This window comes from Sander vitreus, chromosome 3 (genome assembly GCF_031162955.1).
Source record: "Sander vitreus isolate 19-12246 chromosome 3, sanVit1, whole genome shotgun sequence".
NCBI lineage: Eukaryota > Metazoa > Chordata > Actinopteri > Perciformes > Percidae > Sander > Sander vitreus.
In genome coordinates this window covers 13361464-13387756 of record NC_135857.1, presented here as the reverse complement: position 1 = coordinate 13387756, position 26293 = coordinate 13361464, and the positions used below count along the sequence as shown (strand labels likewise).

Here is a 26293-nt window from a genome sequence, read left to right as displayed (position 1 = left end):
CTTCAGCTCGTGAGCTTGAGCCCTCTCAATCTCCAGATAGCTCTCCAACGTCACGTTGGTGGTCTTACCTACCGCGAGCATCTGTCTCTCTTTACGAAGCTCGATCTTCTGAGTCGCCACGTATTTTTAAGGGCTCTACCGCCATCTCCCATCATGAGCTCGTGACGCAGGTCTTCAGTGATGAAGTACTGCAGGTCGCGATCTTTTTGGGCTTTTCGCGGTCTGCTGCTGATCCCAGCTGGGACTTTCAGATACTCTGACTCTCTGGGTGGGGAGTGGACGTGTTCAGCCAGTAGCCTCATCGGTTGGGCTCTACGGGAAGCCTGGGATCTTGCCAGTGTCTCCTCTGCGCTCCTCGTCCTGTTTTGCGGAGAGCGTCCTCCATCTTGCTCAATCGTATCCATCAGCAAAGCTGAGCTTGAGCCCTCTCGACCTCGGATAGCGCGCCAAACTCTAACTCCACGACCGGTGCCCAGCTACCTGCGAGCATCTGTCTCTCTTTACGAAGCTCTATCTTCTGAGTCTCCGTATTGTAAGGGCCTCATTGCTCGCCCTTTACAGAACTGCGGCACAAATGTCAGACAGCTTCCGGGTCTTTCGAGCAATGAAGTACTGCAGAGTCGAAGTATCTTTCTGGGCTTTTAAACGCAGCCTCGTTGCGCTGAACGCTCCCAGCTCGGGCTTTCCGATACTCTGTTTCCCTGGGTGGGGAGTGGACACGATCGGGCGAAGCTGAACACTCAAGTCGCGCATCTCCCTCTTCTCATCAGGCTTTTTGTCGCGAGCTCAAAAAGTGCTGCCCTCTCATCTGCATGTTGGAGCTGATCGAGGACGTGGCGGCATAGTCCTACTTGGATTATCAGGTGAACTCTGCTCAGATTCACACGGTGAGCCTCGCCTCGCTGTCAGCTGCAGTTCCCGCCGTACTTTGTTCTTTCGCGTTATGTGATCTCATTCCAGTCTATATTTGGTACATTCTGCTACGATACCAGTTTGTGTATGCTTTGGATATTACAGTATGAATGTAATGATTTCTGATGATTACTAAAATACGGCAAAGAAAGAACACTTTACGAAATATAGAAAGGAAAAAGATGGATGTCTTTGCACAAGAACAGTACACACAAGTATTGTACATGTTAAAAGTTGTCAAAAAGGAAGCGAAATATGAAGCTATTCCTCTATCTCAGCTGCTGCAACGTAGTGAGGCAACATTTTCATTGTGAGACAGAGCTTTTGCACGAGTGACACTTCACATGCGTAGTCGTGTGGGTCCGCGGGATCTGGTTGCATGTGAAGGACAATTCACAAACATGTCATGTCACTGAGTGGAATGACATGTTTTCAGTTTTTAGCTATTTCTATTTCTATTCTGTTGTATATGTTATAGGGTTAGATATGTAAATATGTACATACAGTATATACATACATTATCTAATGATGTTTTACAGTTTCTTTTGTTTGACCTTTTGTTTGATCATAATTACTGATAAAATAACACATTCTATTCTATTTGTCTTACTATATCAGTAATTATGACAAACCAAAAGGTCAAACAAATGATAGAATTATGTTATGCAGTTTTACAGTTTTTCATCTATTTGCCACACAAGCCATTTGAGGGTTTCCGTACTGTCTTCCAATGCCACCCTGCCAAGACCTTTTGCCACCCCTTTGCCACCCCATGTCAAATTTTCTAGATCCGCCACTGGTTGATGCTGCTTCCCATCAGATGCTATGCTGCAGCTGTTAACATGGTGCCACCATAGTATTTAGATAGGAACACATATTTTGATAGATAAATTGACCCTATACATGTTTTAATAGCTAAAGTAGTCAGAGAGGCGGGAAGGGAGGGGGTCTGATGGGAATGGGAACATAAGGAGAGGGAATAAAGAGTCACCACCAGGGACTCTTTTTCTTTACTGTCTTTAAGAAACACAAGCTTGGTGGAAATAATTTTAATAGTGTTAAATGACATGATGTTACACACTCTTGTACAGTATGTTGCTAACTTAAAGTTGATCGCGATCCGCCAATAAACCAAGAGAAGAAGAAGAATGTTGATAGCTCAGGCACAGAATGTGGTGTAACACCTGTTCCTGTTCAGGTTAAATTAGCATCCCTTTTCCGCCTTTTTAAATCGTCTTTTTTTGTCTCTTAGGCAGGCAGCAGTTACTCGGACACATAGACTTAACTGTACAGCCAATGATTATTTTACATGGATGTAAAATAAAACGTTATTTAGTGCCAGTCTATCTTTACCATGATGTGTACTGTAAAGTCAGTAGCAGTAGAGGGCGGTAAGACCTTTTGGTATGTGATCCATACATACGAAGAAAGGGAAGAAGAAGACGCTGCCAAATATGGGTAAAACACCGGGGCTGTTAGCTCGCTTTGCTAGTCTCGTTAGTGGGCGTAGGATCTAGTTTTGTGAAAAATAACGAGCTAATTACTTTTGTGAGCAATATCCCTTAACAGGATGATATTGTCTCACTTCAGTTTCTATAAAAAAAAAATTGCATTCAACACCGAGAAAAGATAACGTCACTAACTTTCCGTACTGCTTGTTGGCAACAGTCAGGGCTAGCTAAGTTGCAAGAGGTAGGAGAGAGTGAAGGGTGGTCGGGTAGGTAGGTTGTAGTATGCATTACAATGTATATTGGCAATTGTCAAGAGCTGCGGTAACCTACCCCTTTGCAAATATGCACAACATATTAACTAAGCTACCACTTCTGTTAGGGTTAATCCAAAAGGAGCGCAGAAAAGATGTCAGTGGAGTTCCCCCTGCCACCACCACCACCTCCACCTCCACCTCCTGCTCCAGGTCCACCACCTCCTCCAGCCTCAACGCCCAAGAAGAAGCTGTATCAGACTATAGCCAGTAACAGGAGTCCTGTGGAGGGGGACCACACAGAGGCCCGCTTACTGCTCAGTCAGAGGGAGAGCAGGTACGATTTCAAATAAGAATACCAACTTTTTGCTTGCACATTTAACATAAACATCTGTTTATTTTGACCATGGACTGTTATCTCCTTGTTTGGAATCAGATGTCCTAACTAATATTTCCCTGTATTCACAGGTGAGCACAAACATGGACTTTTCCGTTGACATTAACACAGAGGTGTTGTAACCTCTGTTGAGGCATAGGCAATGGTGGTAATGAATTTAAGTCACAGAAAATAAACCTGCATCCATTGTGATAATCGATTTATCATGAAAGTCATTTTTCAAGGACAAATGCCAAACATTCTTTTGTCAGTAAGTGAGGCTTTCTTGCTTTTCTTTGTCCTATGGGATGGTTAATTGGATGCATTCAGGTTTTTCCACTGTTGATTGGCCAAAACCAACGATTTGAAGACGTTACCAAGGTCTATAGGAAATTTTGATGGGTTTTTTTTTTTTTTTATTGACAGTTTACAAACCAAACAGTTAATCGAGTTATTAAGTTGTAGCACTAGTAGTGTTACACTGGACTGCTTTATAATGAAAGGTGTTCCAAATATTTTGTCCATCTACATACAGTAATATATAAAGGTCGGTTGGAAAGACCTCAATTTATGGTAATGTAATTGTGACTCAACACTAACTACAGCCCAGTTGAATCAACGTCTCTCTCTGACACACAGTCAACAAAAACCCGAATATTATAACCCTCACAAAGAAAGGATTAATATAATAGCACTTTTTCACACCAGACGTCTTGACTTGTAATAATAGGAAAAGCACAGTAAACATGTCTTTCCTGAAAAACTGCTTTTGCAGGGGCTGTTCAACTTGATTGGAATGGAATAATATGCATTTATGTTTTTGTATTCATGTTCTTTTGTTCAGTTTTAGGAAGGACTTGCAGTGGATACTGGTGAACACATATGTGCCCTCCCTCATTCAAGATGGTCCACAGTAAGTCAGTAAACCATGGTGTCAACACCTAAATCTACATTAAACTTCTATAACGCAAACAACGTGACGCTGTGAGCGTGTTATTCGTTTACCTTTCAGGTGCGGCCTGGTAGCTTTGTGGATGTCCACTCACCTTCGACAGCCCCAACTGAGTATTGACATGGAAACTGTTGTTCAGACAGCACTCAGCAGGGGATACACGACACAGGGTGAAATGTTTTCAGGTAACAAAAGTGTGTTAACTCTTTTGAGCCAGTCTGTTTCGAATGGTGTAGAAAAAACCCTGGAGTGGAGACTAAGAGCAAAGAGGGGGGTGTTTATGTTGTAATGGATCACTCATTTTTAGTAAAGGCAGTAGATGTTTTCTGATAGCATTAAAGCATTGAAGGTTAAATACATCCCTTGACATTACTGGGTGTCTACAGAAGTTCAAATATGACATTAAACTCCAGATGTAGGACGTAATTAAAACGCGTGGAAGTTTTATGACAAGATTCTCAACAGAAATGAGTTTATTAGTAGGGGTGTCACGATTCTCCAAATCCTCGATTCGATTACATTTTCGATTCCAAGGTCACGATTCGATTCTCGATTTTAACTTCTTCTTTTTTTTAAAGCACAGGTTGCTGTGCGGGTTTTTAGACTAGACTTGTATGTACTATTTATTAGTAGTAATCCACTCTTTGTGTTTCACAAGAAAACAACTAAAATGCAATTTCACACTGTTTATGATGTTTTTTTTTTATGTTCTCATTAAAAAATGTATTTTGTCAGTTGACAACATGGCCCTGCTGGCAGAGGAGGTTTGTGGCTGTAAGGCAGAGCTGCTGTCAGGGGGTTTAAGTGGTAACAACGCTGCAGCCATCATCGCACACCTGTGGGGGAGACAGCCTGTCCTCATCCCGTATCCTAGACCCAAACAAAACTGCCATGAGGGGTGTTCTGAAAGAAAATTCTTTATTTTGTGTTTTTTTTTTTTTTACTGCTACTTATGTCATAAAAGAAAAGGTTATGATTACAGGACAGGAGTCTTTGACAGTATGTACAGATATGATGAGGACTACAACCATGAGCCGTGCCAGCGGAGCGGCCACAGGGCACACTGGGCAGTTGGTTCAGGTAAGATGTAGTCTATATCCACAATGTTCCACTTCCGGGATTGGTCCCTTGCCACCGGAAGTTCCGCTGGATGTCACTCTATATGGCCGGATGTCCGTCACCTTTTGCTTTCTTTGTGTCGGCATTCTAAACTCCGGTGGATTTATGAGGACTATGGTTAATTCCTCCTCAGATCTCTGCAGGGTAAATCCAGACAGCTAGCTAGACTATCTGTCCAATCTGAGTTTTCTGTACGACTAAAACAACCTTTGAATGTATACATGTTCCACCAAGTTCCTTCCTGAGGCTATTTTGCAGCGGCACCGGGGCTCTGTCTGGCGCTTAGAATGGCCCAAGACAATTGTGATTGGTTTAAAGAAATGCCATTAAACCAGAGCACATCCGCAGCACTGTGGAGGAAGACAAAACTGCAATGTTTCCATGTTAACTTAGGTCAGACTTATTTAAAACCACTTTCATGTGATAGAATCCTCTGAAAATAAACCTGGTTAACTGGTAACCTTGCTTTATGAAACACCTTTCAGCTCTCTAAAAACATCAACATGCCACAATTACCACGTCTTTTTGTTCCAGGTGTTCTCCTCGGTTTGGACCAGGGGAGCGTAAGCAAAGAGCACACTCGACCTGATCCCACTCTGCCCTGGCTCTACCTCGCCGTAGACAGCAGCTCTTCCTGTCCTGTCGGTAGCACGGCAGTCAAAGAGGTTTACATCCTGGCTAAGCAGGGTAAAAGCCTGCACTACCAGCTGTGGAGTTTGGACAGCGTAGCTCAGAGCAACCAGCAGCTGAGGAAGATGGATCCTCATAGAGCTAATGACGGGACCCAGTACGTGGTTCCTCAGGGAGGGGTGGAAGCTGGGCTGGCTGGAAAGGCGGTGTTGCTCCACACAAGGACACAGAAGCAACAATGACGCAGTACTCTATCTGTAAAACAAAGGATACAAGCGGCAGTTTCTGAGACTCATGACACACTGATCTGTTGAGAGGCAGAACGGTGTACCCTCATCCTGCAATGTGATTAATACCACAGTTTAACCCAAAATCTGTAACTGCCTGACTTCCACAAGTTTTGGAATTTGTCCCAAAGGGCTTCAGAGTAATGATACTGTATGTGCTAGAGTTCTGATGTTGGGTCATTATGGATCCAGTTTAGGGGTAAGCAATGTGACAATATTAAATGATTAAGTACACTATCCACATATTCTGGGTTAGCTGTCCCTTTGATATCTCTAGTTATATAAGGCCCTTTGCAGGCAGTGCTGTTGGCAAATTAATAGGACTGCATTATCAAGTGTTTCAGTAATATGATGGAGAAAAAAAATATTCATTTAGTTTAAAAATAATTTACTGGATGAACCAAAAACAGAAATGATCATCTTATTTTATCTTCAAGATTCCAGCAGAATTTCCAGAAAGTACACTGCAATACAAAATGATCCATATCTCCCTCCCCTAGATCCATTCATCACTTTAATTTACAGAATGCAGTTTTTATGGAGAGTTATATATTTGTACTGCAGGTTTACAATTAATGGAATATATTAATACAATGAATTGTTTCAACTCTTGATTTGATATTTTGTCTTCCTAATTCACTGCCTACCTGTAAATGTTTTGGCATATTCAGTCAAGGAAATATTTAATGGAGACCTATTTTGCTTTTTTGTATTTTCTGTCATATCCATAATGTTACAATATCTACAATATGAGGTACACGTTTGAAAGAAATCCCTGTGTGTCAAAACCTCAGATTTCTGCATCTGTGGCTCAGTTGGTAGAGTTGTCTTCTACCAATCCCTGGCCCCTGCAATCTGCATGTTGAAGTGTCCTTGGGCGTACCACTGAACCCCAAATTGCTCCCGATGCTGCACCATCGGTGTGTGAATGTGCATGAACGTTTATCTGATGAGCAGGTGGCACCTTGTATGGCAGCCTCGGCCACCAGTGTATGAATGTGTGTGTGAATGGTGCCTGTACTGCATAAAGCGCTTTCAGTAATCGTTAGGATTAGAAAAGCGCTATATAAATGCAGTCCATTTACATTTATATACTTTATATACTCCCTTGCAGTTAGTATTTGGCTGCATAGAGACATCGACAGCAGAGCACTGATGTGGAGACTCCAGAGATCCGTAAACGCTGACCAATCAGCGCAGACTGGTCTTTTTCGGGAAGGGGCTTAAAGAGACAGGCGCTCCAACAGAGCATCTCAGCATCTGCGTTCTCGCTGTCTCTGTACCGTCATTGCAGCTGAGAAATGACTAACGGCACTGTGGCAGCACTTTCTACCTGTATATAATATAGTTGTGACATCACAACTGTACGGAAGTCTCGACGGCTCCTTTAAAGGCAGTTTCTGAATAGGGGTAGCGTGCATTTCAAATCAGAAAAGGATTTTTTGTGATTTGAGCGTTTTGATACTTTTATAATATTTGTATAGCATCTTGAATAAATAAAAAAAAAAGACATGGAAATCACGCTTTTTACAATATTGGACGCTTAAACACTGAAATGAGTGTAGGTTTGAGATTTGCAGTGTATGATCTGAGTTGTGTGTTCTGTGAGCCAGAAAAAAAAAAAACTGAAAACTCTTACTTCCAGTTTATTGCAATCCATGAGTTGGACAAAGCAGGGAATTAATATACATTTTAAAAAGTCTGTCTGTGCTTTGCAACTTTAAAATACGCTGCCTTTAAAAATACAAAATGTAGTTATGAATCCGGTTTTTCTTAAAGCAGCACCCAGTCTGAAAACCTGATAGTTTGCCATTTTACAAATATAGAGGATTTGTGGGCAAAGAAATATAACACTTTGTAAACACAGGAACTGGAAAAACTTGAATTTGAATTCCAATTTCATGAAGTCAGATGTTTAGCTAACGCACACGCCCAATCAGTGCTGCCTGACACTGTCGAAGTACGTCTTGAAGACTCGACACTGTTATGGCTGCATTCCAGTCAAGAACTGAAACATATGGTCATGAGCACTGACTTATTATCTAAATAGAACAATGTTGTTTATTTGTAAACTACATTCTGCATTCAAAAATTCAACCCTACAAGCCTGTTTAATGTAGCTAAATGAGATTTTGACTTGTATTCGATTATGCGTCATCCATTGAATCATAAGACACATTTCCAGTTTGAAGATCACGTGTAAGCTGGAACATAAGTGAAACCTCCCAAAAGCCTAAACAGACTGCAGTTTAACCAGGTAGGCCAATTCCAGTTTCATTTCACCCGTTACACCACTGCTTTGCTGCAGAACTCCCCGCAAGCAACTGAAGCAATCTGATTAGATTAATCTGATCATCTAACGCAACACTGATCAGAGAGAAGTGATAACAAATTAAATTCTTATACGCTTCTCCATGTCTGCATCTGTAAACCCAATACTTGACTGCTGCTCCCCATTCTTAAGACACAAAGGCACTGCCTGATTTGTTCAATGGCTTTGTGAGGATCCATAGTGCAATAAATTCCAGACAAAACATGGCTGCCAAGCTGATTACTGCACAGTTAAAAGAGGGGGGGGACTTTCACTGCATTATCATACACAAATCCAAATTTAGAAAATGCTTTTCTGCAAGAAGTTAAACTTTGGGATTATATTGTAAATCAGTTTACACTTGGGTGACCTCTTTGGAAGAAAAATAGTCCACTGCACTGGAATGATCAAACAGCTCTAGGCACAGAAAGTGTACAAACAAAGTAAGGAGGGTATACCATGGCAAAACAAAAATTAAATAAAAATGTATTTACACAATGAGTTAGTTAACACATGGTCCGACCAGTGTTTTAGTGTTTACTGTATACCTAAACATCGAAAGTGGTCCATGACAAGAATGTGGTAAACTCCTGTTACCCAATGCTCCTCGAAGGCTGCGTGAAAAGGTTTTATGCCTCTGAGTCAACTTCATGGTTGCAAGAGTGCTGAGTGCAACTCTAACCAACATGGGGAGATGTTGAGGAGGGAGATGAGCAATGCTGAACGTGTGTCTGTGTGACTGTCAGAGGTCCATGCATTCAGAGGACTGTACTCTCCACCGTCCCATATAACAAAAGTTACAATTCTGTTATCAATTCTCCCTCTTTCTCTTCCTACTACCGTTTGCCTCAACACATTGCAGGTAATCTGTCCCCAAGTTCCACAAATGGAGCATTATGCATAAAGTCGTCCTTTGGTATCCTACACTTTGCAAAAGAAATCAAGCGCTTGCCTTCGTTCATCCTCTTCTTAAGTACAAGTAACATGGAATAAAGACATTTGGATCATTGTGTGGGTCATACAAATTAAACCGGTGGCCCTCTTCTAATCCTTCCTCTGTCAGTCTCCGGTTGTGTAATCTTTTATTCTTTTCTCCAAACTCTCCTGATCTTGTATCTCTTCCACCATCTGGACATGGACCAATGTGTCATTGGAGTCTTCTGAGTCCCTCACTCAAGGTGTCTGTGGGAGCATACTGTTGAAGATGTCTATGAGGTTGTCCAGTCCCCACAGGTAGCCGTCCTCCCTGTTGCCCTCCATCCAGGGGGTCCTGTGGTCCAGGGTCAGAGGGGCCTGCAGGGGAACCGTCTTCCCAAAGTCGATCATCCACACTCTGGCATTCCCCGAGGCGTCGTGCACAAACAGCAGAGAGCTGCCGACGACCTGCGATGGGTGAAACGGGTGAGACAGGTGAGTTTAGGTGTGTGAGTGATTCAATACAGAAGCTACTGATGGGATTCTATCGCAAACTTTTCAACTCGGCCAACAGGTTTGCTTAGAAATCATGAACACGGAGTGTGTGTCAGTGTGTCTCACCTCGTGTGTCCTGAAGAAGTGAGACTGCTCAAGGACGGATCGAAGTTCCTCCAACTGCTGTAGGTAGAGTTTCTAAGAAAAAGAGAAAAATAAAGAGATGTAGGGCATCTGAAAAATAGACAGATACATACATGTTCTTCTTTCCCACAGTCAAAAGCCTTATATCCTTCTTCAATGCAGTTGTTGCTTAATGCATTTGAAAAACCACTGTCTGAACAGTAAATATGAAGCTACAGCCAGCAGCTGGCTAATTTTGGCTTAGGATAAAGACTGAAAACAGAAATCAGCCAGCCTGGCTCTGTCCAAAAGTCACAAAATATGCCTACCAACACCTCTAAACATCAACAATCAAAACATTATATTGGGTTTGTATAATACATACTGTACAAAAAAAACACACACACGTATAGTGTACACGTACAGTCAGGTCCATAAATATTGGGACATCGACACAATTCTAATCTTTTTGGCTCTATACACCACCACAATGGAGTTGAAATGAAACGAACAAGATGTGCTTTAACTGCAGACTTTCAGCTTTAATTTGAGGGTATTTACAATCAGGTGAACGGTGTAGGAATTACAACAGTTTGTATATGTGCCTCCCACTTTTTAAGGGACCAAAAGTAATGGGACAATTGGCTGCTCAGCTGTTCCATGGCCAGGTGTGTGTTATTCCCTCATTATCCCATTTACAAGGAGCAGATAAAAGGTCCAGAGTTCATTTCAAGTGTGCTATTTACATTTGGAATCTGTTGCTGTCAACTCTCAATATGAGATCACTATCAGTGAAGCAAGCCATCATTAGGCTGAAAAATCTAAACAAACCCATCAGAGAGATAGCAAAAACATTAGGTGTGGCCAAATCAACTTTTTGGAACATTTTTAAAAAGAAAGAACGCACCGGTGAGCTCAGCAACACCAAAAGACCCGGAAGACCACGGAAAACAACTGTGGTGGATGACCGAAGAATACTTTCCCTGGTGAAGAAAACACCCTTCACAACAGTTGGCCAGATCAAGAACACTCTCCAGGAGGTAGGTGTATGTGTGTCAAAGTCAACAATCAAGAGAAGACTTCACCAGAGTGAATACAGAGGGTTCACTACAAGATGTAAACCATTGGTGAGCCTCAAAAACAGGAAGGCCAGATTAGAGTTTGCCAAACAACATCTAAAAAAGCCTTCACATTTCTGGAACAACATCCTATGGACAGATGAGATAAATATCAACTTGTACCAGAGTGATGGGAAGAGAAGAGTATGGAGAAGGAAAGGAACTGCTCATGATCCAAAGCATACCACCTCATCAGTGAAGTATGGTGGTGGTAGTGTCATGGCGTGGGCATGTATGGCTGCCAATGGAACTGGTTCTCTTGTATTTATTGATGATGTGACTGCTGACAAAAGCAGCAGGATGAATTCTGAAGTGTTTCGGGCAATATTATCTGCTCATATTCAGCCAAATGCTTCAGAACTCATTGGACGGCGCTTCACAGTGCAGATGGACAATGACCCGAAGCATACTGCGAAAGCAACCAAAGAGTCTTTTAAGGGAAAGAAGTGGAATGTTATGCAATGGCCAAGTCAATCACCTGACATGAATCCGATTGAGCATGCATTTCACTTGCTGAAGACAAAACTGAAGGGAAAATGCCCCAAGAACAAGCAGGAACTGCAGACAGTTGCAGTAGAGGCCTGGCAGAGCATCACCAGGGATGAAACCCAGCGTCTGGTGATGTCTATGCGTTCCAGACTTCAGGCTGTAATTGAATGCAAAGGATTTGCATTCAATTACAGTATACAGTATACAGTATTATTACAGTATTAAGTATTAAAAAGTGAAAGTTTGATTTATGATTGTTAATCTGTCCCATTACTTTTGGTCCCTTAAAAAGTGGGAGGCACATATACAAACTGTTGTAATTCCTACACCGTTCACCTGATTTGGATGTAAATACCCTCAAATTAAAGCTGAAAGTCTGCAGTTAAAGCACATCTTGTTCATTTCAACTCCATTGTGGTGGTGTATAGAGCCAAAAAGATTAGAATTGTGTTGATGTCCCAATATTTATGGACCTGACTGTGTATAACAGTTTGCCGTTATGGAGGGGATTATGCGGCAACCTATTTCTTGGCCAGGACCTGTTGCTAGGTAACCATCGACAGGTTGAACTTAAAAAAAAAAAAAAAAGAAAAAAAAAGCTCGCCGTTTTACATAAAAAAAAAAAAAACAAAAACATGGGCAGTAACGGCAGCAGAACTAGTAACATAGTAAAAACTAGTAACATACCAGAATCTTAGTGTTGCCAGCTACAAAGTCCTTCAAGGCCTGCATCACCTGCTCCCTGTGCTTCGTCTTCTTAAAGTTGGTGTTACAAGTTCCATCAGACTTCTGAAGAAAAAAAAGGAAACAAGATATCTTATTATTCTCTCCCTTTTATTGCTATTTTCTACCTGCACAAGGACAATATTTCAATTTAGTTATTCATTTAAAGCTTCCTGATTCATTCCAGCTGCAAGTTCTGTCATTACCTGCTGAGTATTCAGTGCAGCACAGTAAGTAAATTAGTTCTAATTTTTAGTTTTGCCGAGGATGCAATGGGAAACAACAACAAATACTAACTTACAAATACTTACATACAAAATATATAAATTTCAGTGCCACAGCTTGGCTACTTACACTTGTTCTACTGGAAAATACAGCTGCTGTTTTAAATGCTCAGTGTCATGAGATACTTCCATTCATGTCCGAGTTCATGCAAATCTACAGTTATTAGTGTGACCTGATAACCAGCCCTGGATTTATTTTTTAAAGAACAAACAGTCACCTAGCCCAAAAACGGTTTTCCGTTTCCTCTCCAGTGTGTGTGGTCCATCCAATGAACAGACTGATAAATATTTTCCCACTATTGATTGATTCTTATAGAAACTTCTTGTTGCCTCGCTAGCACTGAGTACTACAGCCAGGCATGCTCATAAGGCTGCATGTCCAGGATGACCACTGACCTTAATGCCTTCGATGCGGAAGCCCAGGGTGGCTGTGGAGCTGAGCGTCTCCCTCCACTGCATGTATCTGGGTTTGAGGACTCCCTGCTGGGCCCTCTCCTGCTCTGTGGGGGCCCCGGGGTCCACTGCCACCATCTTCTCGTACATGTCCTTCCGCAAACGTGGACGCTCTCTGGCTTTTATCAACTCTTCCTCCAAGTACGTCCTGAAAAGTAAGTATGCATTTTTATATTTTATTTCATTCCCTTTCCTTCTCTTTACTATTAATTAATTCTGTATTGATTTTATGTCCTTATTGTTATGTATATTGTCATTTTCTAATCGTTTTAGTCCTACTAAACTCTTATTTTAGTTCCTGTGAAGCATTTTGTTGACTACAAATACAGCCATTATTATTATTATTATTATTATTATTATATACAGTAAATTTGATAGAGAGGCAGATAACTAATGGGAGCATAACTAGGCTTATATGTGTATACAAAGGTTAATTTTCAAGGCTGACTGTATCTTCCAAAAGAACAAGATTAAATGGCTCCTGCTGTCAATAAGTTCTTGAAAAATGTTCGCCACACAATTACGCTTCCTTCATCCTGTGCTTAATTACCTGCTGCCCATCTTACAGTCCATGATGGAGGGCGAGTCGAAGTCAGACAGCAGGTCATCCATCAGGTTATAGTCCTGATCGTCTCTCTGTACTACCCCATAATAACCTGGCACATAGGGGCGCAGAGTGTCCTTCATCAGCTTCTGTAGGCACTGCTGCTCACACTCACAGTGTCGCTTCAACAAGCGTCCGTACTCCCCAGCCTGGAAGTTACCTTGAAGAAGGAGACATCCAGAGGTAAAGACTGAAGATAAAATAATGCATGTCTGAGGATGTTGTGCAGTTAAGCAAACAATGTATATTTATGCGTACCTGCATGACCAGCGAGCTGCACCCATGGGTAACGCTTCTTGAAGGACACGACGAAGGGGGACCAGTGGACCATGGTCTTCAATTTCTGCCAGGACTTATTCTGGAAAAGGAAAAACGACGAAGGACGTCATCCTCTTGTTACAAAAAGGCGTGGGTCGTCGCACAAATGACAAATCTGAAGCTCTGACTAATCAGTGCGAAGGTTTCTTTTCTGGTCACAATAAAGCACTGAGCTAAATACAGTACAGGCAAGAGAATGATTATTCATTAAAAGGAAAACACACCCTGTAGCACACACACACACACACACACACACACACACACACGTACAGGCAAGAGAATGATTATTCATTAAAAGGAAAACACACCCTGTAGCACACACACACACACACACACACACACACACACACACACACACACACACACACACACACACACACACACACACACACACACACACACACACACACACACACACACACACACACACACCTCAGTAGACATTGGACAGATCCTCCCCTTTAGCCAAGGCCAGGTGCACTAGGTACGTGACAAAACCCATTCATAAAACATTTACCAAAGCCACCACTGTGGTGTCGTAAAACACAGCCCTACTGTCCAAAACTGTGCGTGTGTGTAACGGTTATCTGCGTTGGGACACACCAGAGCAAGGACAGTGTGCAACAGGGGCTTTGACGCAAGCAATCTGCGAGGAACATTGATTGATTAACACTTGTGTGTGTGGGAAATCACAACAAACGGACAGCCAGTTTAGAATAGGAATATGTGTGTGTGTGTGTGTGTGTGTGTGTGTGTGTGTGTGTGTGTGTGTGTGTGTTACATTACAGTAGACATTACTGAGAGGCAAACAATATAATTGAATATTTCCCTTGGCTCTTCAGTTTGCAGTCTTTCTAAACATTCCTACAATGTTTTATTGTGTGTACTATATGCAAATATAATGTAAACAGGAACACAGGAGTGTGACAAAGGCAAAAAAGGGTTAATGCGAGTAATAAAACACAGGGACAGGAGACTATAATAATAAAACTAATCTTTTTATAACTAAATAACTTCTGCGAATGACTGTGCTGCCCTGCCAGGCCTATCTCTGCCATGTTTACATGTCAGCCTATCTCTGCTCTCCTCACATGCATTCTTTCCACAGCTGCTCTGTCGAAACTCTGCCACAATAAAACAGTGTCTTGCTTAGTGCAACAGAAACAAGGGGAGGGGGTGTTTACCTTAGAATCATTTTTATTATTATTTGAGTTTAAAGGAGTGCTGTTTTGTAACCTCAAGGCCCTGAAAGAATATTCTCTCAACCAGCCTCTTACTATGAGTCAGTAAAAGTTGCTTATTAAGTAAGCATGTAATATCTTGTGTTATTGAGAAAAACGCAAGATTTGATGCCACGTTTTCAGGGGCTTTAACCATTTTATCATTTGGTTCTGTTGGTTCCTTATGATGGGAAACTGAACAACATGCCTGTGCTTCGTCAGACAGCTGGTCAATGTCAGGATTTAAGAGAGACATAAGAGGCAGAGAGTAATGACGGAGTGACTATGAGACACCTGTGACCTGAGACCTTCAATCCCATCAACAGATGTGACCCTGACATAACCTCTGCCACCGTCAGGGCAAAGACCAGCGATGAAACATGACACCAACTGCATTTCACAACATTTGCAACATGAGATAATTTCCGCTCCCTCATTTTGACATGTCTTACCAATCGAACCGAACAAATTTTTGGCTTGGTTAGGATAAAGACTACACTGGGCTTTTTCTTATTTTCTGATTTCTTAGTTCTTTATTTCTTGGTAGTGAATACATCGACCTGGAATTCAAAAAGCTCTCTCTCACACGATATTCCCTCTGCATTGATGGGGAGTGTTTTGTTCATGCATTCCTTCAATCTTTCCTTTAGATCTAGCTGCACCCTTGACTTTAAACTCTTGAAAAGAGTGAAAATACTCTTCTACACTTCCCTGAGTGTTTCGTCTTTTCCCTGCTTACAACAGGACAGTTGTATTCATATAGAGCAGAGAAATATCCCACCTAACCTTATACATATAAAAGACAACAAGCAATTCACCTTCAGACACTCAACCCAGTCATTACAGTAAAACTGTCGCCAGCGGTTGGCCTCCAAAGTGCTGCTGCAAGGGATAATTATGAACCTGTTATGCAACGTTCATAACACAAGAGTCTATAAGACTGAGGACTCAGCTCAAGGTTTGTTTTTGTTTATCAGTTCATTAAAGTAACAGGATATACTTGACATGTAGTATTTTGCTCTGTTTTTTTTGGGCCGTTTGATTATATGCAATTCGGTGCATTGAAATTAACTTGCTAGGATCACGTTATTACATCATAGGTTGTTCTGTGTATCTGTGAAACTGCCAAAGACTGACGTTTCCTGCCTGCTGGACCCACATACTGTAGTTGCTGTAAAATATCCGTTTTAAGAAACCGCCAACACTGCAGTTCAAAAATTTGTGGACAAAACACAAACCGTATTTACCCATCAGACCACAGTAACCTGCTTTTCTTTTGCTAGAGGTGCAAAGGTGCTTATCCAAATGCCATCAGACTCTCTCTCTAATTGCTTCAAACTGACAGCTTAATGTGTTGCCTCTGTGGGGTCAAATGTACTGTACTAAAATTACCAGTCACAGCCAGAGCTAATGCTGCTTATGGAGGTGTTTGGATAAAAGAATCCCTAAAAATTATATGTAGAAATCCTGGACTGTTTCAAACTGCGCAAACTGTATATTGGTATTGCTGTCTCATCCTGCCTCTTCATCCCACACATTCCAGCTTTTTAAATACGGCGGTCACATTTCAGCTTTCACAGTTCAACCTTCACCATCTCCACTCTGTTTTATATAACTCACGAATATCTAACAGATCATTTCAACATTCGTTGTTTTATAAGCTTCTTCTTCGTGCCCCAAAGCGTTGATGCAGAAGAATGTCCTCGAGTTATTTATATTTTTCTCCACTTTAAGTCAAATAGAAGTCTCACTGCTGTTTGTCTCTATCACTTTCTTTCAATCAAATGTCATTTTGTCTTCCCAAAGGCATTCTCTATTTTTTTTGTTTGTTTGCCTCTGTCTGTCACACACACACACACACACAATCAAGTAGGAGAGCAAGGCAAGAATATCATCAACATATAATATTGTTTAAAGTAATGTGCTTTGGGGGGGGGAACAAAAGAGGATCATCATGGAAAGAATATGTTTGAACCCATTTTGAAGAGTACTTAGTTATACAGCTATAACTAGTTTATTTTTTATAGTCATTAGCTAAAGGTTATCTTTCAAACTACTCTTAATAACTTGACAGATACATACAGTGGAAACTTTATTTCTTCTAAGTTTTCATTGAAAGTAACACGTTTCATAGCCTGTAACCAAACAACACTAAATGTGTATTGAGTATTAAATGTAAGAATTACACAAATTTTGCTAAAAGGTTTCACGTTTGGTAGGATCTCACTCAACTCCGCTATACTTTGAGGTTATTTTTCGAGGACACAGTCCCCTGCAATTGATCTAATGTAATCTGCTTTTGATCGGCTGGCTGGTCTAGCAAACTCCAGGAAGAGGCAACTACACTCAGTTGCCAGTTTATTAGGTACACCTAGCTAAAAACTAATGCAGTCTTATACAACAATCATGCTATAAATTCTTTCTTCATGAAGGTTATATTGTTCAGTTTTGGATGAAACTGCTTTAGAGAGGTGTTGAATCAACTGTGTGTTCAGTTTAAAGGCTTTAGTTCGTAATGCTGTTAATGTGTATGGCAATCTAGTGAGATAGTGGTAAGTGGGGTTGATACCTCTCAGTATAAAGCATTAGTTTTAGCGAGATGTACCTAATACATCTAATACATTGAGTGTATTTGTCAAAATTGAAGTCTGAGAACTGAACTGATTGCACAAAGTATTACAGCCTAAAGCACGCTGATCCTGCTGGTTGGATTACTGGCTTCTTAAGAGAGACCATCAGTTACACAGGGCTGACTGCATACTGTGTGCCAAACAACCATCACATTCTGTAACAGCAACAAGAGAGTGGGATACCAATCACATGTACATTTGAATACCCAAACCTGTCACCCGCATTGAATATAATCTACCCTCATATCATCTTTGTGAAGATGCATGGCGTCAGCAAATACACTCGACAGTGTGTGTCGCTGCATTTGCTGCTTTCCATTTCTTACCTGGCAGACAGGGCAATAGTGGAGGAGCAGGCAGGTGCTGACACAAGCACACACAGCCCCGGAGACTAAGCGCAGCCAGCTCAAAATACTCTGCACCATCAGCACAGGGTCTCCACGGGCAAGCGCTAGGGACATCTGCCTCCCTGTGGGCCTGAGATCCTTCACAATCATCTATAACCTTTTTTTAACCAAGTTAGCTCTGAGCTAATGCTGTCTTATTCCAGGTATCCAGCTTCAATCAGTCTGTAAACCCTTGCTGTATTCCCCTCAGTTATAAGGTCACACTTAATGCTCACTCTGACCCCCTTCTCTGCAACCTTTTTTTTTGTCATCTAAATTCATACGTTCTCCTGTTTCAACATTGTGTCGCTCCTCCCTTCCTCTCCAACTTTCTCAATATCTTCTTTGCTGTCATCAAGCATATCCACATACCTAAAGCTGTCATTTTACTCCCCTTTTTCTAGCATCTGCCGGCTTGAACTAGTCCCCTTTCCATTTACTTCCTGTCCTAAATCATTCACTCTCTATCCCTGAAGGTACTAACCTCCACACAATGAGCCGTCTTCTCTTTCCCTTCAGTCTCACCTTTGTTATTCTCCTCCGTTTCTCATCCCCTAATCCCCACATGGCCTGTCCTGAGCCAATCTCCTGCCAGACTCATGGGGGTAGGGAATACAGGCCTTCCCATACCCTTGCTTTCCTTTTGTCTGCATGAGAAATTCCTCAGTACTATGTAACCGTGTGTGTGTGTGTGTGTGTGTGTGTGTGTGTGTGTGTGTGTGTGACCTGTAAGACGACTATCATCAGCTACAGGAGTGACTGCATGTGCATAAACTGAGGGTGTTTTCAGGTACTGTCGGAGCTCTTTTCTCAAAACGACTTCAATACTTTGAAACCACATCCCTTTCCCTTAAGTCTTTAGCGTTCAAGCTGTTCAGCTGTGGTGGGCCACTGAACCAACAGAAGATGGGATGGCTTTTAAATACCATCTTCAGAAAAGAGACTTCAGATAAAACAAACATTGAATCGATTAATCTGAAAATGAATCGTCAGCAATTTAGATAATTGAGTAATCGTTTGTCATTTATGAAGGGAAAATACAACACATTTGCTGGTTAAATCCTCTCTAATGTGGGGCTTTGCTGGCATTTTGTCTTCTATATCACTGTAAATTGAATATATTTTCACTTTTGTTTTTTTTAAATAACCTTCACTATTATTTATGGATTAAATGACAAATTGAACAAATAATTAACTGAATAATCGATAATGAAAATATTCTTTATATAGTCTTTCACTTTTGTGACAATGTATTCTGAGCTAAACCTGTGGGTTTTTGAATGGTTTATTTATCTTAAAAAAAAGTCAGAGCTACCTCATATCCATAAAGGAACACTTTCAGATTAAAATTAAAAAATCATCCATTTTTATTGGACACAGACAAGACAAAGTCATCAGTGGTGGAATGTACATAAGTACATTTACTCTACTGTATGTGTGGAGGAGTATATATCCCCTTCTCAACTACAAATCAGATGGAAATACTGTTCTTTTTACTCCACTTTACTAGTTACTAGTCAATTTCCAAATCTGAATTTTACATCCAAAACTGAATAAAACTGAAAAAGAAAAATATATATATATATTATATATATAATATACTATAATATATACTGATTACTGATATAATATATCAGTAATATTTAATCCAATGAAACAAATATATGACAACACTCACAGGGTCTATTTTGTCCATTGAGTCCTTATACTTACTTAAGATTGGGTATACTTTTACTTGAATGTAGGACTTTTGCTCGTAGTGAAGTATATTACATGTGGCATTGCTACTTTTAAAGGATCTGAATACATGAAGTATATACACTGTAGAAATACAGTAGTTTATAATAGCAATGTGGATCCAAACAAACATGTATTGTATTTCTTTCTTTCTTTTTTTTGCTTTGTAGCATGGATTGTGTGTACAAGTGTTGTGGGAGTGATGTGTGGGACTTTGTATAATGGGTGACACGGAAAACAAGTCTGCAATTGTGGCTCATGTGAATAAGCATGCATGAATAAGAATCATCATCATGTGTAGGCTACGTGTTCAAAGTTTGAGTGTATGTTTTTGTCTCTCAGGTCTGCTTACGCTCATTTTCCGTTCCACTGTCTCATGGGGTTTTGGGGCAAAACATTAAGAGGGGAGAAAGAGTGTCTCATAATGTTATAATAAATTATAAAATAATATGTGCATTGTTGGCTGAGCGGACTTTTCTAGGAATTAACGTCTAATAACATTCAAATGTCAGGGACAGAGTAGATACTGTCTGAGTGAGAAAGAGAGAACAAGAAAAAGAAAAAAAAAGAAGTACCATATATGGCAACAATGTCACCTAGCAACAGGCTCTGCCTTCAGCCCAATTTTCCATGACACACACTGAACTCTGAATGCAACACTGCATCGCTGTGTGCGTCTCGCTGAGAATGCATGTCTGAGCAAGTATTTGCTTCACAGAGCGTACATAATGCAACTGGTTTGCCTGGGAGCTGACAGCGTGGCCCCAGCTTTTTAAAGCCAATAACAACAAACACACACACCCTCCTACTTAGTGACTGTATGACGAAAGAGCTTTTACTCAACAGCGAGAGGACAAAACGTGCCCATTAAGACACAGCCATTCTCAGAAACCACCAGCTGGCGTCGTCATGTTTGTTACAACAGCTCAAGTGCAACTAATCAGGTTGCTGTCAGTGTTATTGTCAGGGAATTACACTGTCCACTGACCTGCTGATTCAAATAATAATTAGTGTGACTGACTGGCAGCCAATCCATACGTTTGTCATGGGAGAAATGTGACGGTTAAAGACTTGCATGATTTAAGTCACAATGAAAGACATGGAAATCCTCATACCCTCTGACATGACAAAACAGGGGAAAATGGGAATTATTATTTGAATATGGAAAGCTCATTCAAAACCATGTGGGTGGAAGTATTAAGCTGTGCAGAGCTGAAACTATTAGTCGATTAATCAATTGAAAGGATTTGCTTCTTGTCTCCGTTTTTATAACATCTAAACTAAATATCTTTGTGTTTTAGACTACTGGGCGGAAAAAACAAGACATTTGAAGAGGTCACTTTGGGCTCAAGAAAGGATATAGGGTATTTTCTTACATTTTATAGTTAAAAACATTGGCAAATGAATCAATAATGTTAATGTCCTTAGTTGCAGCCCTAAAGCTGTGAGTACATAGAAGCCAAGACTTTACATTGGTCATCTGAACCTTTAGGATATGATAGGACGATAACAATGAGGCCGGAATCAAAATGAAAAAAATCTACTTGAGAAAATAATATGGTGTCGTACCTCACTGTATATTAAGATGCATGTCCATCGATGTTTTACCGACACAAACTAAGCTAACATGATATAAGGAGACAGGGGTGTCAGACTGGGGGTGAAGAGGGGACTGAGTACCCGGGACCTTCATGTGAGGACAGCCCAAAAAGATGCTACAATAAATAGCTGTAGATGCGGGGAGGGGCCCATAGAGAATGCCTTTCTACAGGGCTCAGAATTTTGTGCTACACTCCTTTTTGTAGTCCTTCTGTTGGTATGCGATATGTTTGGTCTGTAATATTGTTTGTTTTAATGGCTAATTTTACATCTGGCCAAGGGAAAACTGTTGAAAATGAGCCTTTCTAGTAATGTTGGCACATTTAATGCATTGTCCCTGTAAAAATGAATGAAACATTTTTTTGGGGAAATCAAAAGATTTGTTCATATAGAAAAGAAAGGTATAATAGTCTACCCCGCTGACAGTATTTCAATGTTTGTGTAGACCTGAGCAAACTCACTCTGATACACTTATGAATATGAATCACAGCAATATACCAGTTATGTGTAATCAACTGGAGGCCTATTTCCACCTAACAATGATCATAAAGGCAGCAGTGTTTGGTGCAGCGGTCAGATGAACTGTAAAGTGTGTAATTTTTCTCTGTGTTTATGTCCATCTCTGGAATAAGAAATAAAATACCTGATGAGGGTGGATCATCTGTGGAAAAAATAACTGGGGCTAGATTATTGAAAAATATATACGAATACAACTACTTCTGCCAGGTTTCAACATTTTGAGCAGCGCAATATGAATGGCATGTTGAACATCTTTCAACCTGCAGGTTTGGTGACGTGGCAAACCTGGATATTCAGAATTTACACACTGCAGAGAAGTGGAGATACTGGCAAATTGAAGTAGAGGCATCTGTTTTTAAGACTTGTCTCATTCCAAGCATTTCTAGTCGACAGTGCATCAAAGCCTTCTGACTCACGGGGGGGGCCCTAAGCCTCTGGGGCAGTAAACTAACTTCTAGACTGCTATGATAGCATCTTTGTATAATTGTGCTGAAGTGACCGCTTAATTGGGATGACAAATTATTCAAACGTGCATCCAGACAGTGTTTAAATGGTCCTACGTCTAATCTCCATGTGATCATGAGCCATGGGAGTAAAGGGATACAAAAGTGGGGGTTGGAGATAAGAGGCAGTTTAAATGTATTATAGTAGCGTTTCATTATCAGGGATGCGAGTCTGACCGTTAAGGCTTTGAACTACACATTAGACACATTGCATCAGAAAATCTATTTAATGTTGTGACTTGTCACTGACATCTGATGGGACAGATGACAGCTGACAGTTCATAATGTGATTGCTCATATAGTTATTGAACTGCACAGGCGATTTCAATCATGGGTTTGTTCTGGAAAAAAATCTGAAAAAGGCACTCACCCCTGTGCAATCGTCCGGGCTACACAAAGACCGGGCCGGAGACAGACTGGACTCGATGTCGCTCCCAGTGAAGTCGTCCTCGGACTCCTCGAAGGACGAGGCGGAGGACAGACCGATGGAGGAGGAGTTGGACAGCTTCCTCGGTGAGCGCATCAGCGCAGGGGACCCTCCGCAGCCGCTGTCCGAGCAGGGGGACTCGTCATCTGGCTGAGGTTCCAGACACGAGCCGGTGCCGAGCTCCGTTCGGGCGGTCAGCAGGGCCGATGTGTCCTGAGAGCGGGTCGGACTGGGGTCTCTAGTTATGATGAGTTTCGGAATGGTTCCTGGGAAACGTTGGCTTCCTGGGGGACCCCGAGGGGCCTGATCTGATTTTTTTCGACTCTCACTTTCAACCGGACAGCAGTTGTTTTGGTCACCGGCCGCTTTGGGCCCACATGAAACGGCACTGCACTCACTTTTTGTCAGTTTAGCCTCAGCGTGATCGCCTGTTACCAACAGTCCACTGTCCAAAGGCTGATCTGGGGACAAGCTGGAGAAAGTCCGCTCAGTGTCGGGGTCAGATGTGAGCAGCGGGGCTGAACTCAGACTAGTCCGCGTTAATTCACGAGCCTCAGTCACAATACGATGCTGGTAGTTTCCCCACAGTGGCTGATCTTCCATGGCCCTCGTCGGAGGTTCCGAAGCATTGTCCTCTCGCTCGGGTTTCGGCTCTTCACTGTCAGCACCGCTGACTTCGCCGGTCCGCGTTTCCAAACCTGACGCATCGGACGACCCAGCCGCTGCCTCTCGGTTCACGGCGTGTTGGATAGCTTCGACATTATCATCGACGCCAGATGGTGACTCAAAACAACCCGGGGATGCTCGATGTTCCTCACCCGCCGAGACAACCTCGTCCCTCGGCAACTTTCCTACTCGGTGATCGCGGCGCGTTGCTGGATCTCCGGCTCCGTTTCCGCAACCTAAATCCGCTTCTGTTTGGCTGGAGTCTCGCTTTCTCCTTCCCAGACACGATAACACTTTATTTTTCATCGGATTCCTGTTCAACTGGACACCCCGTCGCTTCTCTCCGCTCCTAGATCTGCAGAGACGGAGTCGATGGGCTGTTTCGCCTGCTTTCCACTTCGCTTTGCCTGGGGTGGCTGTGGTGTGCGATAGATCCGAGCGAGTTTGGCCCATCCTGCATGCCGTAGTAGTAACAGTGACCGTCCCAGACACACCCTCAGTGGTTCAATTACGAAAATATTTGAAACTTAAACCGTGACTCATACAATATAAAATAAGACATTAGTCACACAATCCAGTGGGACATCTTAAATGGCTCCATCCTCCCTTTTCCACGTCGGAATTGTTCAAATCTGTGAGAGCAAACAGATTATGAATAGTTAGGCTACACGCATTAACTGTATGAGCAATAGCCTAAAACACTCCCTTACCTTTAAGTCTATAATTTTTGAAATTATTCCTGAAATTCAGATAGGCCTATATAATAATAATAATGATAATAATAATATAATATTTCCTGGAACAGGACAAAGAAAGTGACAGGGGGCAAGTCATATCAACAGCATTTACACTGATAGTACATTCACAGGAAAATATGACAGGAGGAGTGATTTAAATATGATGGTTGAGTGCAAAGAAATGCAAGGTTTCAGGGCGTTTCAGACTCAGTTTCACCAGTGTTAGTAAGAGTAATACTGCCCTCCTGTGTCTGGACACTATGCTCTTAGGCCAAATAAGCTTTATTTATCAGCATTTTAAATGTTGGCCCTAATGGCTATCTTTAAAGTGTATCGTTCATTAAAAAAATGCCCCAAAAAAAGTACAGTGGGCATGAAATGTGGTGAACATAAAAAGCAGCTGTGTAACACAAAACATAAATGTGACTTTGTTCAGATAAATGCACTATTTTAAGCCAACCCTTTACTTCACGAGTGTAAGGCTGCAACAAATTATTTTCATTATTGATTGATCTTTCACTTATTGTATTTGATTAAATGATGAAGGAGATGGCAGTTTCCCAGAGCCCAAGTTGATGTCGACAAGTAGACCTTGTTTTGTCTGACCCACAGCACAAAACCACTATACTGTACATCAATGTACAAAGACATATAGCCTATATATAAAAAGAAGAGAAGCAAATCCTCACAATTAAGAAGCTGGAACCAGCAAATGTTTGGGCGCGTTTGCTCAATAACTAAATTTCTTTAACCCTTAATCAATTATTAAACTAGTTGATTTATTTTTTGCGGATCGACAAAAAGCTTAATCGACTAATCATTTCAGCACTAAATAGCCTAAGTGTCCAACACATGCAGGGATGTCAAAACACAGCAAATACAAACAGTATGTGGGCTTCAACTTCTATGTTTGGTCCTAATTGATAGAGAAATATAGTCAGTAAAATGGAAAACTTTTAGGTGAATGATACATCAGCAGTCACAAATTCCAGCCTACTGACGGCTATTCAGACACTACTGGGGTGGAAACAAAGTAATTGACACAAGGCACAGTGAGCTGCTGAGTGTTATTCACTGTCATTTAGGCTACTGTGACAGCACTGCAGTCGCCCTGCTGTCTGGAAGCAATGATCGCAGAAAGGAAACAAGACAGGAAGGATAACAATGGAAAGAACAGCTCACACAAACGCAAACATTCCAGAACATTCTTATGTAATGCTAATCAAAATCATACATAATCATACATAATGACTCACACTGAGGGGATGACAGAGTCGTGAGCCATGCTGACACTGAATGGATTCTTTAAAACACAAGTGTAACCACACGTCCAACAGTGACACATAACTGTATGGCCACTCCTTGGAAAACATATAAAACAAAAACAAAATATGATTTTGACATGACAGTTAAATCTATAATTACTCACACACAGTGCCATCATATATAGATGGCCACTTGCAAATAGGCCTAGTGTACACTTTTGCTCTAAAAGAATGAATGAATGTCCATTATCTTTAAAGAAAATAACAGCCGCTCTGCATTAAGGTATAGGGTTAGGGGTAGCTAGGTAATCACTGAGATATTTGTTTTAAGAAGATTTCACATGTTGAGGACAGAAATGTTGCTTGATGAATTTCAGGTGGAATTTGTTTTCTTCTTAAAATGTATTAGGCCTGTATTAGGACCCATTTTAAGCCTCAGTGACAATACAGAGACACACAACAATATAGGCCTACATGACTTCCTTAAGTCGACTTTAAACTGGCAGAAAAAAACATAGGTTTCTGTGATATAAAAAATTAAAAAGTGTATTGTGGCTTTGGAGACAGATAAAATCCCATTAGGCTACACGTGTGAAACATATCAACCAAAAAAAAACTTACCAGACTGATCCCGAGTTCCTCCTCTGGTGTGTGAACTGTGAAGCAGCTGTTAAAGGCTGGCCGAGATGTGGAGGTTTATAACGTTACAGCAGGCTGCTACAAGGGGATGTGTCTGTGGCTTATCTGTTCAGCGAGCAGTGCGAGTGAGTGAGTGAGTGAGTGAGTGTGTGTG

At 41.4% G+C, this 26293-nt stretch overlaps 2 protein-coding genes across 6 annotated transcripts; one reads left to right on the top strand and one right to left on the bottom strand.

Moving 5' to 3' along the window:
* Positions 1–2363: 2363 nt before the first annotated feature.
* Positions 2364–6590, top strand: actmap (actin maturation protease). 3 transcript variants are annotated; one of them, XM_078246086.1, is made up of 7 exons: positions 2364–2604; positions 2757–2951; positions 3835–3903; positions 4003–4127; positions 4678–4807; positions 4952–5022; positions 5596–6590. In XM_078246086.1, the coding sequence occupies exons 2-7, from the start codon at positions 2770–2772 to the stop codon at positions 5931–5933; spliced, it is 915 nt and encodes a 304-aa protein (XP_078102212.1). In that variant the 5' UTR covers positions 2364–2604; positions 2757–2769; the 3' UTR covers positions 5934–6590. The 3 variants fall into 3 exon arrangements, with proteins under 3 accessions (XP_078102212.1, XP_078102210.1, XP_078102211.1); XM_078246084.1 differs by having other exon boundaries at positions 2364–2629; XM_078246085.1 differs by having other exon boundaries at positions 2364–2633.
* Positions 6591–7608: 1018 nt separating this feature from the next.
* Positions 7609–26268, bottom strand: itpkcb (inositol-trisphosphate 3-kinase Cb). 3 transcript variants are annotated; one of them, XM_078246082.1, is made up of 9 exons: positions 26122–26268; positions 25492–25596; positions 22776–24130; positions 13752–13851; positions 13440–13653; positions 12833–13037; positions 12117–12218; positions 9826–9897; positions 7609–9672 (listed from the first exon to the last, which is right to left on the bottom strand). In XM_078246082.1, exons 3-9 carry the CDS (start codon positions 23949–23951, stop codon positions 9463–9465), a joined length of 2079 nt encoding a protein of 692 aa, XP_078102208.1. In that variant the 5' UTR covers positions 23952–24130; positions 25492–25596; positions 26122–26268; the 3' UTR covers positions 7609–9462. The 3 variants fall into 3 exon arrangements, with proteins under 3 accessions (XP_078102208.1, XP_078102207.1, XP_078102209.1); XM_078246081.1 differs by lacking the exon at positions 25492–25596; XM_078246083.1 differs by lacking the exons at positions 25492–25596; positions 26122–26268 and having other exon boundaries at positions 22776–24318.
* Between the last annotated feature and the right edge of the window lie 25 nt (positions 26269–26293).

Excerpts from the sequence above, each read along its gene's own strand:
- actmap (XM_078246086.1), top strand. The coding sequence starts at position 2,770 with ATGTCAGTGGAGTTCCCCCTGCCACCACCACCACCTCCACCTCCACCT. Across the intron at positions 2,952-3,834 it reads CTCAGTCAGAGGGAGAGCAG|TTTTAGGAAGGACTTGCAGT; the intron begins GTACGATTTCAA and ends TCTTTTGTTCAG. Across the intron at positions 4,128-4,677 it reads ACAGGGTGAAATGTTTTCAG|TTGACAACATGGCCCTGCTG; the intron begins GTAACAAAAGTG and ends GTATTTTGTCAG.
- itpkcb (XM_078246082.1), bottom strand. The coding sequence starts at position 23,951 with ATGGGCCAAACTCGCTCGGATCTATCGCACACCACAGCCACCCCAGGC. Across the intron at positions 13,654-13,751 it reads GCAGCTCGCTGGTCATGCAG|GTAACTTCCAGGCTGGGGAG; the intron begins GTACGCATAAAT and ends TCCTTCTTCAAG. Across the intron at positions 9,898-12,116 it reads CTGGCAACACTAAGATTCTG|AAACTCTACCTACAGCAGTT; the intron begins GTATGTTACTAG and ends TCTTTTTCTTAG.